The sequence below is a fragment of the Dromiciops gliroides genome, chromosome 1, assembly GCF_019393635.1.
Source record: "Dromiciops gliroides isolate mDroGli1 chromosome 1, mDroGli1.pri, whole genome shotgun sequence".
In the NCBI taxonomy this organism is placed as follows: Eukaryota; Metazoa; Chordata; class Mammalia; order Microbiotheria; family Microbiotheriidae; genus Dromiciops; species Dromiciops gliroides.
Window position 1 is genome coordinate 262,262,523 of NC_057861.1, and position 18,430 is coordinate 262,280,952.

General features: G+C 37.4%; 1 protein-coding gene across 3 annotated transcripts in view; it reads right to left on the bottom strand.

Moving 5' to 3' along the window:
* Nucleotides 1-17,277, bottom strand: part of TCEA1 (transcription elongation factor A1) — a 38,242-nt gene extending 20,965 nt beyond the window's left edge. The window contains exons 1-6 of one of the 3 annotated variants that reach the window (XM_043976430.1): nucleotides 16,974-17,277; nucleotides 16,248-16,332; nucleotides 9,216-9,312; nucleotides 8,992-9,054; nucleotides 3,958-4,063; nucleotides 1,543-1,630 (exon numbers count right to left, since the gene is read on the bottom strand). In XM_043976430.1, the coding sequence (XP_043832365.1) occupies nucleotides 1,543-1,630; nucleotides 3,958-4,063; nucleotides 8,992-9,054; nucleotides 9,216-9,218 (260 nt within the window). In that variant the 5' untranslated portion in view covers nucleotides 9,219-9,312; nucleotides 16,248-16,332; nucleotides 16,974-17,277. The remainder of the gene's footprint in view (nucleotides 1-1,542; nucleotides 1,631-3,957; nucleotides 4,064-8,991; nucleotides 9,055-9,215; nucleotides 9,313-16,247; nucleotides 16,333-16,973) is intronic. The other 2 variants (XM_043976429.1, XM_043976428.1) reach the window with 2 other exon arrangements.
* Nucleotides 17,278-18,430: the final 1,153 nt, after the last annotated feature.

The following is an 18,430-nucleotide window of genomic DNA, read 5'->3' on the forward strand; positions in this document are numbered from 1 at the left end:
ATTCACACTGAACTAGCAGTCCACTAGATCCTCCACATCTTTTTTAGAGTAACTGCTATCTACCCAAACCTCCCGATGCTGTACTTGTAAAGTCTGATTTTTAATCCAAGCACAGAACTTTACAATGATCCCTATTCAAGTTCATCTTACTCAATGTGGTCCCTGGCTGATGAAGAAATGGACGAACACTGTCCCTACTGTACAATATAAAGTAGAGAAGGTAAGAGAATTAAATCTTGCTTGTACTTCTGCTTTAAACAATTCTAGCTGAATCAAGCCCACCAGAGTCACCATTTCTCAACTGTGACTACAGAACTTGTCTGTACCTAGCCCTTCACTCTAGTTAATTTTCTTGGAAAATCGTTTCTGCTCCTCTCAATCTTCACTGGTAGATCTTCCCCAACTATTATTAGTTCAGCTTCCTAGAGAAAAGCACTGCCTATCTGTCCTGAAACCTATCCCAATGCTTGAAATAATGGGCTCAGCGAAACTCTACAAACTCTCTGACCCAACAATCCCACACTAGGCAAATAAATACCCTCACCTCAAGGAGTTCAATGACCAACAGAAATGTCCAAAATATACACCAAAATGTTCACAGCAGCACTTTTTGTAATAGCAAATAAAATAAAACAAAGTAGGTCCCCACTAATTGGGGAATAGTGGAACAAATTCTGGTAATATGAACGGAACTGGGTTATTACAATAATAGCAAATGAATACTTCAGAGAAAAATGGGAAAACTTGTATGTACTGTGATAAAGAAGAAAAAAGAGAATGATATCCAAAGTTACTATAACAAAAATGAGAACACCATCATTAAAAAGCAGTTGGGACTCAGATTAAATAACCAATCTTGAAAAATGATCATCAGAATTTATCACCAGATACAGAATGATACAGCCACTTGCTGAACACAAATGCTATCAGCTGATTTTGTTTAATTGCTTTTCTTGATTATAAAGAGATGTCTCTGGGGGTAGAAGAGTAGGGAAGTGATTGGTGGGAAGTGACTACAGTTAAAAAAATAGCATCTATAATACTTAAAAAAAATTTAAAAAATAGATTCTGTTCTAAAGAGAGAAAGAAAACAAGGAACCAAAGAGTAAACAACTGCAAAGCTGGCTCACTTCTTATGCCTATCTATTCCCTAAACTTTAAAGCCTTAAAAATCTCAAGAACACAAGGGAAGACACAAAAGATAAATGACAGCACATATGAGCAGATGCATATCCAAATCCAGAAGTAGATAAGTCTAAATTTGAGTCATACAGAAAGGAGGTGATCATGGAATCTCCTTCTGCCCGATTACTACACTATCAGAAATGCCTACAACAGATCTTCTATTCAAATAAACATGGTTTCTGTGATAGGTAACGATACCCCAGGTCCACAAGAGACTTAGTAGAAAAGATTGGTTATGACTTTAGAAAGTCAAGCCATATCAATACATATTACATTAAGGTATTGATAATCTAGTGAAAATATTTATAGGGAGTATTATTTTCTGCAGTGAGGTAGGCACATTTAAGATTGAAATACCTTTCTTCTTTTGCTTCAGGACTGTTTTGGGAGGAAATAGCAGGTTCTTTCTTCTTTTCATCAGAGTCTTTATCAGTGGAGGGTCCATCTGAAAATGTACAGAATTAATGAACTTTAGTCATTTGTTATAAGAACTGAAAAATAATCGTTTACTAATGCTATTTGCTGAAGGGGAAAAGTTAAAATCTTAAGCATTAAAGCACACCTCTATAAATAGATGAGGTTTATCCCATCTTTGATCATTATTCTATTAGCATAACAATGAGAACTGTCATTTTTCCACTGGTCAAAAATTTTTATTGGTTATCTCTTACTAAAAAAAATGCTACCCTGAATCAGAATGAATACTTATGTTTTTTTCCTAAAAATAAGAATGAGGTTACAGAATACAACAACTGAGGATGAATATAAAAATGCAGCAGTGGTCTTGAAATAAATACATCTACTCTACAAGCATTTATTAGATACTTACTATGTGCTAGGCACTAGAATATAAAATTAATCCCTTCCTACCCTCAAGGAACTTATATTCTACTAGGCAACATAAGACTTACACAGTAAGTGTAAGATAATTTGAGGAAAAGTATTAACAACTGAGTTGAGCCTTGACTAAAGGATTCTAAAGATTTTGAGAGACAAAGTTGATGAGTGAATAGTCACGGGGGACAGCTTATGAAAAGGAAGAAAGGTAAGAGAACATTAAGTTCAAGAAACCACAAGCTGTCTATATTCTACTTGGACAGATTGGATAGAATATAATATGTGAAGAGGAATAATGAGAAAGAACCAAGTATGGAAAGAGATAAGCTATGTTTATTTTATCTCATAAATGGAGAGTCATCTCAGAATTTTGAGAACTACATGGTCATGAGCTTTAGGAAGATTGTTCTGGCAGTTGGGTGGAAGATGGATTGGAAAGTAGAGAGAACTGATGCATTCCTCCATAACAGCCTAGAAAACAAGAGGTGATAGTACAGATGAAAGATGGAGGCCTTACTAGAGTGGCAGCTATGGTGGAAGAGACAATGTAGAGATAGATCTGAAAAGATTTAAAATGAATAACTAACCCCCATCATAACAACAACAAACATTTACAAAGCACTTTATCATTTTGCAAAGTGCTATATATGTACTATTTTCAATGAGCTTCACAACAATCCTAAGCTAGGTTCCACAGATATGATATCCATTTTATAGATGAGGAAATTGAGGGCTAGATGTCTAAATAACTCACCCATATAGTCAATTAGTTAGAATTAGTATCTGAATCTAGGTCTTCCTGATTCCAAGGCCAGCACTTTATACTCTACAAAGGGGAGGAAGGGAGAATGAAAAGCCAAGGATGACTCTGATGTTGAAAATCTGGGTGATTGAAATAATTGTGGTATTTTCAAAAAATCAGGTAAGTCTAGAAGAGAAGTGGATTTACAGAAAAAATTAATGAGTTTTGCTTTGAACAAACTGGCAACTGGTAATGTGGGAGTGGAAGCTCAAGACAGAACAAGGTGTAGAAGAATAATTCAAATTTTGGAACTAAGTTTAAAGCCCAATGTGTTTTAAACCCACCAAGAACATGTTACTTTATAGTCACATCATTTAAAAAAAAAAAAAGGGCCTTATTCAAATAATCTTATAGTGCCACTAACTTGAGAAACTAAGGGCTGTGGCATATGTTTGCATTAATTTTTCCTATCCTTCTGAATGGCAGGTGTATGAGGAATCATAATTAAAATATTATTACAGTAAAACAGCAGCAAAGCACAAAAATAAAATCTGTTATGTTCTCTGTGTTGCTTTCCAAAGTATATAAATTTGTGTGTTTCTAAAAGACACTATGGTATATAATAAAAACTTCAACTAATTTTCAGCTACAAATCTGAAATTAATAAATTCAAGTCTTTACGTAAAAAGACATACAAATGCTTATTAAGATCATCTTAACATAATAAATCTTTTTATTTTTTCTAGTTACATGTAAAGATACTTTTAAACATCCATTTTTAAAATAAAATTCTGAGTTCCAATTTTCTCCATCTGTTCCCTCCTCCCTCCCTGAGAGTAAGCAATTTGATATAGATTATATATGTGCAATCATGTAAAACACATTTCTATATTAATTGAACAAGCAATTTCAAAGTGGTTTTAAGAATGCCTCTAAAGTTAACTTATGCTTTTATTCTTCTTCCAACAACTTAAGAGTAAGTGGATATTTTTTAAAAGCTAATATACATAGGAAAAGCCAAAAATGAAGTGTTATTGAATTTTTAACTTTAAAATTCAGGCAACTAAGACCACTGTTATTAGAAATGTAAAATAATATTTTCTAAGCTTAAAGGAAGAAAAAAAATCATGGTCCAAAAAGTAGAAAAGGGCATAATTAACAAGTACAAAAAGAGAAGAATACAATTATAGTACCCAGTAACTTCTTCCAGGATTTGATGAGAGACTTCGCTAAGGATGTAACTTCTTCATCTGTGCTCTGCTTTCGTATAGCATTTACTGACATTCCAATTCTTGTGGACTGCAAGGCAACCACAAAAGTAAACTTATTTGCGCAAACTATTGTTTATTACAAATAGTTTCAAATTTCACTCAAATACTATTCCTTGCTGTGCATCCAATTTTCAATTTCATGATGTAAAATGTAATTTTAAAAGATTCTATTGACTAAGTTCTTCAGAGGAAACTTTATACATACACACATACACACACGATTTAATTACAAGACTAATATTTTATTTTATCAAATGTTGGTTCATCAAGTATATCATTACATATGCAGATTTTTAAATTTTTAACTATAAAACTCTCTTAAAAACAAGCTTGGGCAAACTCAATAACCAAGTTTTTGATGAGCCCAAGTTATTTGGGAGAGAGCTCTATTTGACAAGAATTGCTGGGACAACTGAAAATTAAGTTTAGCAGGAATTATATTTAGATCAATATTCTATACCATATGACAATAAGGTTAAAATGGATATATAAACTGAGTATTAAAAGTTTATACCATAAAAAATAAGAACTAAATCATCTTTCCAAGATATTACTCAGGATATGTATGTGTATGTGTGTACCTGTGTGTATGTATATGTATATATACATACATATTATATATGACACTATAGATTTAATTATAGCAGCATTTACACAGCACTCAAAACAATCTGGTGAGATAGGTGCTTTTGTAATCTCCATTTTACAGATGATGAAACTTAGGCAGAGAGAAGTGAGGTGGCCAGGGTCACACAGCTCAGGTCTAAGGGCTGCATTTGAACTCAGATTTTCCTGACTCCAGATCCAGCATTCTATCTGCTGAGCTACCTCACTGCCTCTATATACAAATAAATAAGATCAAAAGCCATTCTCTAAAGGTTAAATGGCCAAAGGCCATGAACAAAGTCCTCAAAAATTAAATGAATTAACAACAAACTCAAATAAATCAGGAAACATTTATTAAGCACTGGGCTAGGCACCAAGAACCCATAAATGATTGACTAAATAAATGAATAAATAAATAAAATGAAAGTTCCTAACTGAAGATTTTTTATCAGGGAAGATGGTGATCAAGGTAGCAGTGGATGCTACTGTTTTGACTTGCATAGCGCATGCTGCCTACTGTGTCTCCTTTCTTGCTGATTCAGCCAGGCTAGTATCTCTGTCCTAAAGTATAACTACAAAAATGTAAAATTTTTTTTTAAACTGCACGCTGTATAATTATAATGATGAAACCTGGCTCCAGAGAATATTTGAGAAAATGACCCTCACTTCCATAAAGAAAGGAGGGATACATCATGGGTGTAGATAGTGGAACTACTGTCAGATTCAGATGAAATGTTTTTTGATTTAGCTAAACTGTCTTCCCCCACCCCCTTTATTTTCATGCATTTCAAAAGTTGTCTCAGTGGGTAGGAGATATGGGTGGAATAGTTCAGAAATAAAGCTGATGCAAAAACAAAAATTATGGGGCAGCTAGGGGGTACAGTGGATACAGCACCAGCCCTGGATTCAGGAGGACCTGAGTTCAAATCCAGCCTCAGACACTTGATACTTACTAGCTGTGTGACCCTGGGCAAGTCACTTAACCCTCATTTCCTCCACAAAAAAACCCAAAAAAGAAAACAAAACAAAAACCCCACACCTTTTTTAAACAAATAAAAATGTTTAAGAGAATGAAAATTATCCTTAAATGAACTAGCATCTTTTTATCTCTCTATTCCTCTATGGGAAAGGACAGGCTGGTACAAGTATATAAAACATATCAGCTTTTGCTAATACATACTTCTGAGGGCCAAATGTCACATAAACGTAGTTTCTTTTTTAGTGTTTTTTGTAACTCTTGGAGCATAGGATCACAAATCCACAACTAACAGGGAGGACATTCAGGCTACTTGTAGATTTGGAGAAGATTCCTTTAGATGAATCCACCTTATGATAAAAAAGTAATATAGATGGCAAGAAATACATCTAATCAGTCACAAAGCTCACCATTTTTGTCTTTTCCTAATTACTGGCATCGTGTTCCTTTAAAGTTACTCTAATCCCAAATTTAACAGTAAAACTGAAAGGTTCTTTGAAGAATCATGCTTCATAATTACCCTATTAGAGTCTTACTAATCAATACAAGTAATAGATTTTGATGTCCATTCTTAAAACAAAAACAAAAAATTGCTAGCCTCCCAAGTACAGTATACCTATATATGCTGACCCAGATAACTAAGAATAATAAGATGGAGATAATAGAAAGATAAAAAAGACACAGAAATTCAAAACTGAAAAGTTTTGATCCTTCCGTTGGTTCCTTCCTAAAGGACTTCACAGGTCCCAACAAATTGTTCACACTTTACTATATAAATGGTTAAACTCCAAAATTATTTACATTTGGACATGCAGTATGTTTTTGTTTTCATGAATATATCCTTGGCCTCAATTTCTAAAACAAAGTAGACATTTAATAAATGCCTATCCATTTGTTCTGACTCCTTGACTCCTCACTTTCACTCACTTTACATAACTATTCAATTGTGAAATCTTGCTGTTTCTATCTTCACATTTCTCACATTTTCTCTACTCATAAATCCCACCCTAGTTCAGGACCTCATCATCTCATGAACAGACTACTGGAATAGCTTCCTGCCTGGTGTCCCTACTTCAAGTTTCTCCCTATTCTGATCTATTTTCCATATATAGTTTCCAAAGTGATTTTCCTTAAGCAAGATCTGCCGATCATGTCATGCCCCTAACTCAAGCTTATGCCTGGAAATCATTCCCTCCTGACATCCACAAAATCCCTTTCTTCATTCAAGACAAAGTTCAAGCATCACCTTGTATATGAGGCCCTTCTTAATCCTCTCACCTGCTTGTCCTCTCTCTCCCAATCTCTATTCTGTATATACTTTCAAATGTACTTGCTGCCTATTAGAATATAAACTTTTTGCAGGCAGCTAGGTGGTACAGTGGATAAAGCACCAGCCTTGGATTCAGGAGGACCCGAGTTCAAGTCCAGCCTCAGACACTTGATACTTAACTAGCTGCGTGACCCTGGACAAGTCACTTAACCCCAACTGCCTCACTTAAAAAAAAAAAAAGAACTAGAGAAGAAAACGGCAAACCACTCCAGTATCTTTGCCAAGAAAATGTGGTCACAAAAAAATCAAACAACTGAAATATTATTGAACAACAAAACTCAACACTGCATAAGTACTGCCACTTAGTAAGTGCATAATAAAGCTTAATGACTACCTGCTGTCTAGGGGAGGTGGGGGAGGGAGAAAAATTAGAAACTGGAAATCTTATATAAACAAATGCTAAAAAACTATCTCCACATGTAACTGGAAAATAATAAAACACTTTTATCAGGAAAAAGAAAAGCTTAATGGCTAAAGTATATATACTACTAGATAGAGTACTTCCTATAGAAGCTAACAAGCTATGGAAGCATATATATCCCAGATGTCAAAAACATGCAAAGCACATGTGGCCCACAATATTCCTGAGTCCCAACAAAAACAGATTAAAAAGTAATTGAGAAATATTTAACAAAATAAATAAAAATACAATAAAACAGATGATCTTACTATATAGTTTTCTAAGTCAATATGCAGCCTGTAGGGTTTAGAGGCTCTATTTCTATTTGTCTGCCACCACTGATATACTCAATACACACATGAAAAAGACGGCATTTTATGAGGGGAAAAAAAAATAACAAAATTTTAGACTTAGAAAGGACCTTGGCAAGTATGTAAATCATTGCCAACTAATATAGTAACAAGCAAACTAACACAGAAATAATGGGATACCACTACGAATGATAATAGTTAGCATTTGTATAGCACTTTAAGGTTTGCAATTATTTCTTCATTTTATTCTCAAACAAAACCCTGGGAGCTAGGTGCTATTATCATCCCCATCCAACAGATAAAGAAATGAAGGCTGAGGAAGGTTAAGTGATTTGCCCAGAGTCATACAGCTAGTATGAAAGGCTAAATTTCAAATCTCATCTTCCAGACTCCAATATATCCACTGTTAACATCTAACTCCCTCAACATGGGTTTGGGTTAAATAGAAAATGCTTCTAAAAGGGAGAGATATTCTTGAGCTATAAAGCTAGTTTTGAAGGCCCCAGAATACTAAAATGATAAGCAAGAAAGCATCTGAGAGGGAATGGCCTGAGAAAAACGTAAAAGAAAAATGAATAAACAAGTTACTTGCTTATGTGTATAAATTCTTCATAATTATTCACTTATTCAACAAACATTTACTGAACAACCACCATCTACAAGGCACAACGTCAAGTGTCACATAGGATATAAAAGTTATTAAGATATGATCACTGTCTTCAAGAAGATAACCTAGTTGGAGAGATAACACATAAATTTGACAATTGAGGAAATGAGGCCTAGAGAGGTCACAAAAGGTATAACAGCCATCTGAGACTTCAAACCCAACATTCTTTCAACTACCTGAAATTGACTCTTAGTCAACTAACCTTCATCTAGCCCTGACTTAGGCTAGGAAGAGGATGAATAGGAAGGACTTCCTAGCTAAGAAATATGTCCCAGAAAAAAACCTGGCTATTGTTTAACTCCCTCTTTGAATACTTTCAAGAGAATCCATCAAAATTCCTCCTATAACCCCCAAATGATGGGTCTGAACATAAAGTTGGCAATCAATGCTACTCCTTACTCCCTTACGTTTTTAATTTCTTGAAAATGAACTTGACTTAAATTTTGGTACTAGTTCTTAGATCCAAAGTAAATTTACAACAATTTTAGGTTATCTTAAATTTTTAGAAGTCACTAAATAGCAAATTGCACTATTATAGCATAGGGAAGAAAACTTAGGTTACCGGTAAGCATTTATATGGTATTGTGGTTCATTTGTTTAAACATTATTGTATGCTTTAATATTTTATAAAAGTTTACTATTTCCATTAATGATACAAGAACATACCTGCAATAATTCCAGAGTCATGGGAATATTCTTAAGTTCCTTTAGTAAATCCAGTGCCCCGGCCTATAAAACAAAATTAATCAAAATATTTGATTTAGTCACATTTTAATATCTCAAAGAAAGCAGAAATAAATCTTTAGCTTGTTTTTCTAACCACGATCCCCTTATTCCATTTGTCCATCCAAGCACAAAGGTAAAAAAAGATAGTCCTATGGACTGCTTACCATTGGTCTTGGTGGAAAAAGAGAGGTGGTTGGGGGAGGAAAGCAGAGGGAGGGTGGCAGAGTAAACCAAGGGGGAAAAAAAGTCAAGGTAGAAGACCTAAAGAGGAAACAACACGGAAGAAATAAGTTAACAAGGCAGGTAAAAAAGTCAAACTACCACATAGGAAAAGGGAAAGCAGCATTTATATAGTAACCACTATGTGTCAGGTACTATGCTAAGCACTTTACAAATATCTCATTTGATCCTCAGAAGAACCCTGTAGTGAGGGGCCATTATCCCCATTTTTCAGTTGAGGAAATTAAATAAGAAGTTCTATAACTTGCCCAGGGTGTCACATAGCTAGTGTCTAAGGCTAGATTTGAACTCAGGCCTTCTTGACTCTAAAGTCTGACATTGTTTGTACTCAATGTCCCACTTAGCTGCCTCTAATTACATACAACAGTATAATATGACCTCAAATCCCATCCAGTCACTATACATACCAAGAAAACAAAGACCAGCCAGTTTTTTTTTTATACTAGATAGTCAATATACCAAATTTCTAGGCAATATTCTCTCTCTCTCTCTCTCTCTCTCTTTAAAAATAATTTTAGTGAGGCAATTGGGGTTAAGTGACTTGCCCAGAGTCACACAGCTAATAAGTGTTAAATGTCTGAGGCCAGATTTGAACTCAGGTACTCCTGACTCCAGGGCAAGTGCTCTATCCACTGCGCCACCTAGCTGCCCACTCTAGGCAATATTCTAACACTAAAATACAATCCAATGTGTACGTATGCTATCAATTACTACCTCCCCCCATTTCCCCCAAAATCTGGTACATTCTGTTAAGAACAGGATTTTATTGTACAAAAAGTTAAATATGTAGCTTTCCTCTCTTTCAGAAGTATTAACTGCATTAAACAGTTTTATGGGGCAGCTAGGTGGCACAGTAGATAAAGCACTGGCCCTGGATTCTGGAGGACCTGAGCTCAAATCCAACCTCAAATGCTTGACACTTACTAGCTGTGTAACCCTGGGAAAGTTACTTAACCCACACTGCCCCGCAAAAACAAACAAAAAGAAACAGTTGATAAAAGATCTATAACTCAAAACGCACAACTTATGGCATACATTCTAATCAATATGGCTACTTCCTCAACCAGTACAGATTACAACTCATTTACACATTTTCATTGTGTGATTTTTTTTTTTGGTTATATTACTTCCATAGATTCGCTAAACAATAAAATAGCCACATATGGTCTATACTAAAGTTAAGATACATGTTTTACCATGAAAACTGAGGTCAAAGAAAAAAAGAAAAAAAAAAGTATCTCGTAGACATTTCAGGAAAGACTAAAATAGGACTCCCATTTTTTTGCAGTTTTCAAAGCTAAAAAAGAATTTAAAATACTGCAATTTACATACATTCCTCAACTAGCTGGAAATGTTAGTGTCTTATAGCTTCAAGACTCGATCCTTTCATCTTTTTGAAATGAGACCAAAAATAGAAATACTCAAAATATATGCTTATTTGTCATGTTTCTCTAGATTCAGACCATAGTCTGCATTTAACTAGAAATGAAAAGCTAAAAATCAAGCTAGATTTAAAATCAACTCTATTAGATTACAGCATCTACTAGTGATAATGATGCAAGAGGAAGAAAGAATCAGTTTAATTTCAAAGCCACAATTAGTTCACAGTACTAACCAAAAGCTGGATATATGGGGTCTAGTAGAAATTCATTAATATTGTAATATGGAACATTTACATTTATTATGGAACAAGATAATTTCTTAAATACTCAGTTCAAATGGATAATGCAAAAACGATTGGTTCAGTGCAGTACATCTATAATATAGCAATTAATGTTTTGCTAAGACAAAATGGTTGGGAGTCATAAAGAAATCTCCAACTGAAACACAGTAATCTTAATTACAATTTTTAGGTCATCAGGCTCCTGAATTTATTTTACCTACTAGAAAATTTAATTTGTAATAAAGCTAAAAAAAACCAAACCAACTATTCCTGAATAGAAACTATGATTTCTAATTACTTTGCTTCACATAATCCAATCACATTTATTTTTATATAGGATGATTGTCCTAAGTATAATTGAAGAGGAGAGGATGCCTTTTTTATCCATTTAGAAAGGAGACATTTTCCTGATAAATACAGTAACTATATACTTTTTTTTTAAGTGGGGCAATTGGCGTTAAGTGACTTGCCCAGGGTCACACAGCTAGTAAGTGTTAAGTGTCTGAGGCCGGATTTGACCTCAGGTACTGCTGACTCCAGGGCTGGTGCTCTATCCACTAGGCCACCTAGCTGCCCCAGCTATATACTTTTGAATAGTCTATATTTAGTAAATTATCAGTCTACCTTATATGGTATTTATTACTCAACCCAGGAATTCTAACATCAAATCTCAGTTACTCCTGATTGCATTCAATAACATCCAGCCTCAAGTCCCTTAAAAGAAAACCCCACAAACCTTTTCATCATAACCCACATAAGCTACCTTTAAAACTATAATTAAGTTCTCTTCTTACTGATCCCTTCCTTCTTTCCGTACTCGGTCTAAACAAATCTCGTCCAAATAAAACAATCTAAATGCTCTTCAGAGTCTCCACATTTAAATGAAAAGACTCCATTTATTGATAAAATATAACCAATGTCATCAGATGATATGGAATTGGCTTCTGAGTTATGAAGGTGACTAACAACTTTTGTCATTAGTACCTTCAAGTACTCAAAAGGAACATTAATATGGGAAAGTAAGATGACTAAGAGTTGTGTGTGTTAATAAAGGATAGAGCACTGGCCCTGGAGTCAGGAGTACCTGAGTTCAAATCCAGCCTCAGACACTTAACACTTACTAGCTGTGTGACCCTGGGCAAGTCACTTAACCCCAATTGCCTCACTAAAAAAAAAAAAAAAAGATTTTATATATATACACACATTTTATATACTTACACACCTGGGGTCACGAAAAATTTTTCAGATGAAAAGGGGTCTAGTATTGGCCTAGTATTAAGAGGCTACATGACTTGCCTTAAGGTCACATAGTCAATGTGTCTCCAGATGTGAAATTCAGAACTTCTAGCCCTCTCTCCACTACAGTGCCTCTCTTCAACATTCTTATTAAAATACTTTTTGGTCCGGTCCTAAGATTTCATCTGTCTAGGGAACTTTCCCATTGTTAGTTTGAGATAGTTGCCTGTGGCACTAGGTAATTTACCCAGGATTATATAGCTAATATAAAATTAGAAGCAACACTTGAATCCAGGTCTTCCCGACTACCTTGCTATTAATAATGCATTGCTTTGCACCATGCATGGTTCAAAACAGAAGGTAAGAGTCTTTACTTCAATGTGAAATTTAAGGACCTGTTAATAATACTGTTCTGAGGGCACAGCTAGGTGGTGCAGTGGATAGAGCACCGATCCTGGATTCAGGAGGACCTGAGTTCAAATCCAGCTCAGACACTTAACACTAGCTGTGTGACTCTGGGCAAGTCACTTAACCTCAATTGCCTCACCAAAAAAAAAAAAAAAAGAAAGAAAGAAAAACTAAGGTGCTATTTACAACAACAAAAACAAAAAAATACTGTTCTCAGAAGGCTGACTCACAAATGTTTTTCTACCTCAATCACATATGCAAAGTCAAGACTTTTATTCAAGGGTAGATAATCCACTTTTATGATCAGGCTTTTGCAGCTGTTGACTATAGCGCTCACAGAGGATAAAAGGGAGAAGATGATGATGAAGCCAGATCAGCCCATTTTATTCCAATGGTTCTCAGTGGCTTGATACTCCTTGGCAAAGACTGAAATTATTGCATATAATGAGATTGCATGATTAATGGATTTCTATCTGATCTATACTAGCATCCAATAGATAATTAAAAATTAAAAATTGATTATACTGTTTGTTACTTCAGACTGTGGGCAAACAGGGTTTCCCTACACTTAGTTATTAAAATATCACTCATCTTAAGAAATGAATAAATCATCAGATGCACCTACTAATTAAATGTGATGTGTATTAGACACAGTAAACTGAAAAAAAAAAGTTTGGGGAGCTCAGTCTGTGAAGTCCAGGAAATAATCAGCAGAAGCTATAAAATGGAAAAAATTAGGTTTTTAAGGAGAAACTTCCCCCAGAGCTATTCAAAAGTGGAATAGATGGCCTTAGGAGGATGTCGCTTACTTGAGGGTCAAAACATTTACAGATTGAGAGCTGTTAAGTACCTTAGAGGTCAGAATTCAATCCCCTCAGTTGAGAGTTCAGGAAACTGAGGAACATAAACATTAATAATTGTCTTAGGGAGGATTTGAAACAAGGTATATCATTTGTCTGTAGTTGTAAGAGAATTCTCTTCAGGTCTGGGTTGCACTGGATGGTCTCTGAAGTCCCTTCTCAAACCTTTGAGTCTATGAAAATCCCAGAATTGGCAAGGAGACATAATGAAAGTGCTTTTAGGGGAACTTTTCTAACTAACACTACTCAATAAGCATTTCAGAGTTTTCTATTCACTTTACTGAAAGAATTTTTTCCCATAGAAACATAGCTCTAATTTTATAATCAAAATCAAAGGCAGAATAAGACTCATTTCACAAACAACTTACTTGTAAGATATCTATACTAAAAATTAGGGAATACTTCAACTTATCCTTCTAAACTCGTGTTTAGAACATTCATTGCAAAGAAAAGACATAAGGTAAGTTCTATATTTTTTAAGAGTGGAAATTTTACCTGGTGCAATCCCTTTCCAGAGCAGAATAATATGTTTTGCAAACCCTAAACACTAAGGAATTTTAAGAGGTAGGATTTATGAGAAGACACCATCAAGAGTAGTACAGGAGTATTGGAAAGAGTACTATCATCAGATTGGAGATTCATCCAGCTATTGAAGAAGTCTTTGGATTTTAAAGAACAAGAAAGATAAACTGCATAAAAGATAATCCTACACAAAAATAATTTAATTCTGCTATCCAGAAGATTCACAATATGTACTGTTATGACTGAGCAGTCATGCATCACAAGACCTAATTTAGAGAAAAAGAACAAAATGTAATAGAAAGGCTTCATCAGTCACTGACATATGGTTCAAGTAATTTGCCCCAAGTTAAGAGAAAAATAGTGTGTTTAACAAAAATATGGAGATAAAAGTTTAACTAAGGTAATCTTATTTTAATTTCAGAAAGAACTTTATACATCAATATTTAAGTTTATAATCCCCAGTCCAATTCCTGAAATATTTTTATTTCACAGAATCAAAGAACTTCACTTCTGATTAGTCTCTCAAAGGTGCCTCCTTACTTCACTCATTTCCTATTTGTGTGGTTTTTGACATTTGCCTATGTATTATGATTCTAAGGGGAAAAAAAGACAAAGTAGAATTTCATTGGCCAAAGGTATATATGGCTAAGTGTAAAAGGCATTTATAGTGCACTTGGATAAAAACAGCACTAAAACTTACAGGAAAAAAAACAAAATAAATATAAGACAAGTATTTACCCTGAAGGAGCTTTAAATTGCCTTGAGGAAAATATTCACAGGAAAAGGACAGCATAAATGTAAATTAACAGACAGAAACTTAATTATAGCTGCTCAGCAGTATTAAACAGCTAAAAAGAAAAAACCAAAAAACCCCAACAACCCCAGTACCCAGGGTCCTTTAAATGCCATAAATTAGGAGTAAAAAAGGAAGTGGATTTTTCTAAGTATATCATCAAATCCTTTAAGTCTTAACATTTCCACCTCTGGCTGTGTTCATCAGAGCCATATGGAAAGGATCTCAGAAACAATCTAGTCCAGTACATACACACTTGAATAAGAATCAAGAATCCCCTCTATAGCATCTGACAACTGGTCATTAAGCCTTTGCCATAAAAACTGGAAGAGATTGGGGGGGCGGGGTTTAGGGGAGCCTCCCCCCAAACAGTATTACTCTCAGGATAGGGAATAGGACTTGGAATCAGAAAGACCTAGGTTCAAATCCTGCTAAATCAAATCTCTGGCTAAGTAAATGAACTTCTAGGTGCTTTAAATTACTCATCTGTAAAATAAGGTGGTTGGATTTGATGGCCTCTATACCTAACTTGCCCATTCCATTTTTTTTTTTTTTACTAGTCAGAGTAATACCATTTATTTCTCTCTTCGTCTTCTTCCTTCGTTCGTTCCTGACCTGGGATGGGGAGGGGGGGGAGGGAGGATAAATCATTCCACTTAGGGAAAGGAACAATTAGAAGAAAAACTTATAAGGCTGAAAATGAATTTCACAGAAAATGAATTAAGGCAGCCAGTGCCAAATATGGAAAGCTTCTTGAAGTTAATAAATTTCAAGCCAGAGAATATGTTAAATACATGGAAGAAGGACAATAACTAGATCTCAGAAGACTCCTTCAATAACTACCGCAGTAGTAATCCCATTGATTATCATTCTCCAGATGTGGCGATTGAGATTGGGGGGGGGGGGGGGAGGGAAGAGGTTGGACTATTAATTGTTAACATTTGGAAAATGTTTGGTAGAGACAAAAAAGGAATTAGAAAATTTCACTACGGTTACCAATATTAACAATGGCTTGCAGTTTACATAGCCTTCGCCTATGTAATCTCTTCTGGGCAAGATCCATAAAATTATTTATATGGAAAAAACGGTTTTAGTCAATGAATTTGTCTACAACTCTGAAACTTGCCATTATTTTTTTAAATCACTCAATAAACATTTATTACGTGCTTACTTTGTGCCAGACACTAGGGCTCTCAATACCACATGAACTACATCTCGTTTAAAGGAACAACGTCCCTAGTTAGGCAGTGAAGTAGGAATTCTTAGCCCGGGGTCCACAGCCTTTTTTTTTTTTTAAATACGAATACATTTCAACATAAATGATTTTCCCTATGTGCTTAAGAAGAAAATAATATTCTTTATACTTATGTACTGTACTCGATATTCAAACAGTATAATGAGATGGGATCCCCGTCACACCAAAGTTAAAAATTCCCTAATATAGAGGAAAAGTCCAGACAATGTGGCGTCTTACCTGCCGGGGTCCCCCCAATAATGTGTGTGAGTGTGTGTAAACACACAATACCAGCCTCCCGACCACACCGGCCTGTGGCCATTCTCTAATTAAGAGAAGGGATGAGAAAACCCCTTGTGAGCGCTTTGCCGTCACTCATGTTGGATTTTTTTTTTAATTAAAAGTGCTTTCCTTGGTGTGACACACACACACACACACACACACACGTGTCCCTGCGTTTCTCCCCGTTCCTCCTCTCCCCTAGGCCACCCTCCCACGGGCTTCTTTCCCCGGCGCTTCCCCTCCTCAATAAAACTTCGGAGTCCGGCCGGAACCACGCACTGAGCGCGGTCCCTCAGGGCTTGGAGGGGCCGCGGAGGGAGGTCTGGGGGCGGGCGCCTTCACGTGCAGCTGCAGAACGACCCCGGCTTCTTCGGACTCCGGCTCCTGAGGCCCCGCCCCCGCTCCGCACCGGCCCGAAGCTGCTCGTGCTTCCCAGCACCCCCTGTACCCTCCCCCCGTCCCGGCCTCCTCCAAGCCTCAGCCCAACGGCCGGGAGCATGAGGCCCGACCCCGGCCAGGAGCAGAGCGGCTGGAGTAGCTCGGGGCCCCCACCCCGCGGCCGCCCCAGTGCAAGCTGGCCCGGGAGTCGGAGCGCGCGCTCCCTCCTGCCGGCCCCGCCCGCGCGCCCCCAGCGCGCCGCTCGAGCCCCGCGCCCAGCGCGCCTTCTCGGCTCGCTTCGCTCACCGCGTTCTTCTTTTGCACCATCTTATCCATCTTCTTGGCGATCCGAATAATTTCGTCCTCCATGGCTCCGGCGGGTTTTGCAACCCCACCCCCCCACACCCCGTGGGGACGGGACGCGGGAGAAGCGGGGGCAAAGGGAGGATGTCAAAAGAGCGGGCGCGGGAGAGGTGAGGAGTCCCAGAATGTGTCACGCAAAAAACTGCCACACACCGAGGACCAAGACCTAGGCCCAGGCCCCTTCAGCAACAAATAAAGACCGGGCGTCGCCGACTGCTCCTCCCCGGCGCAGACAGCGTCAATCAACTCTTCGGCGGCGCTGGGCAGGCAGCACTAATCGACCTCCGATAACCGAGAAGGCGGGGCCAAGGTACGAGCAAAAGGCGGAAGTGGTTCCCGCTCTGCCTCAGCTCGGCACCCTTGGGCTCGGAGGACAGTCAGGTATAACCCGCCTAAAAGGCCAACCAGAAAATCCACTCTTTGCCGACGGGGTGTTCGCAATTAAAATGGGTGGGTGAGGAGGAAGGCTTGGAAAGAAGGGGGTGGGGTGAGGAAGCATGAAAGCCCAGTCGCCCCAAGGCTTACCCCCACCTCGTTCGTTCCGTACTTTAATTCCCGCCTAAATTTAAAGAAAATCTCTTCCTCCACCGTTTTCCCCTCGTCGCTTCCTCTTCGGTGTTTTTGATGCTCACAGCCTCGCACCTTAAGCTCAAGATGTCCGAATAAAGCGTATCATCTTCTCCCTCCAAAACCGATTCTCCTGGTTTTCCCTAGATGCCCGCGAGGCTGGCAGAGGAAGCCCTCCGTAATCTGCCCCCACCTACTTTTCCAGCCCCTTCCCCGTATCACTCATTCTGCACCCCAGCTAAACAGGGCTGCTTACCACTTCCCCAAAGTCGACGTTCCTTGGTCCAGTTTTGGATGTGAAACGTAAAAGTTTCGATGCTCCCGCCCCCATCCACCCCCATGTTAGTGATGCCCATTCCCTTCTCTCCAGTATAAGAATCCACGGCTTCCCTTCAACCAACCAAGTACCTACCTAGGAATATAAGGACAAATACCAACCGGTCCCTCCCCTCTTCCCACAGAGATAGGCATTTTTAAATATATCCAAAATAAATACGAGATGTTGGGGGCATCAGGAAAGGCCTTATTTAGAACTTGGTACCTGAGCTGTGGCTTAGGAAAAAAAAGCAGAGAGGACGAGGGAATGAATCCTAGATGGGAAGATCGCCTCTTCAAAGACAATGAAAAGAGGGATATTGTATCCAATGTGAACAAGAGCAAGGTCTATTTGGCTGGACCATAAATACCTTGAACCTTTTGTCCTGACGTGTGAGAAGAGGAGTTATGTGTAAGATTGGAGCCAAACTTTAAACAGCTCCAAATCCCCCCTGCCGAAAAAGGAGGAATTTTTTAACCCTAAATGTAATAGGGAACCGCTGGAGTTTATTAAGAAG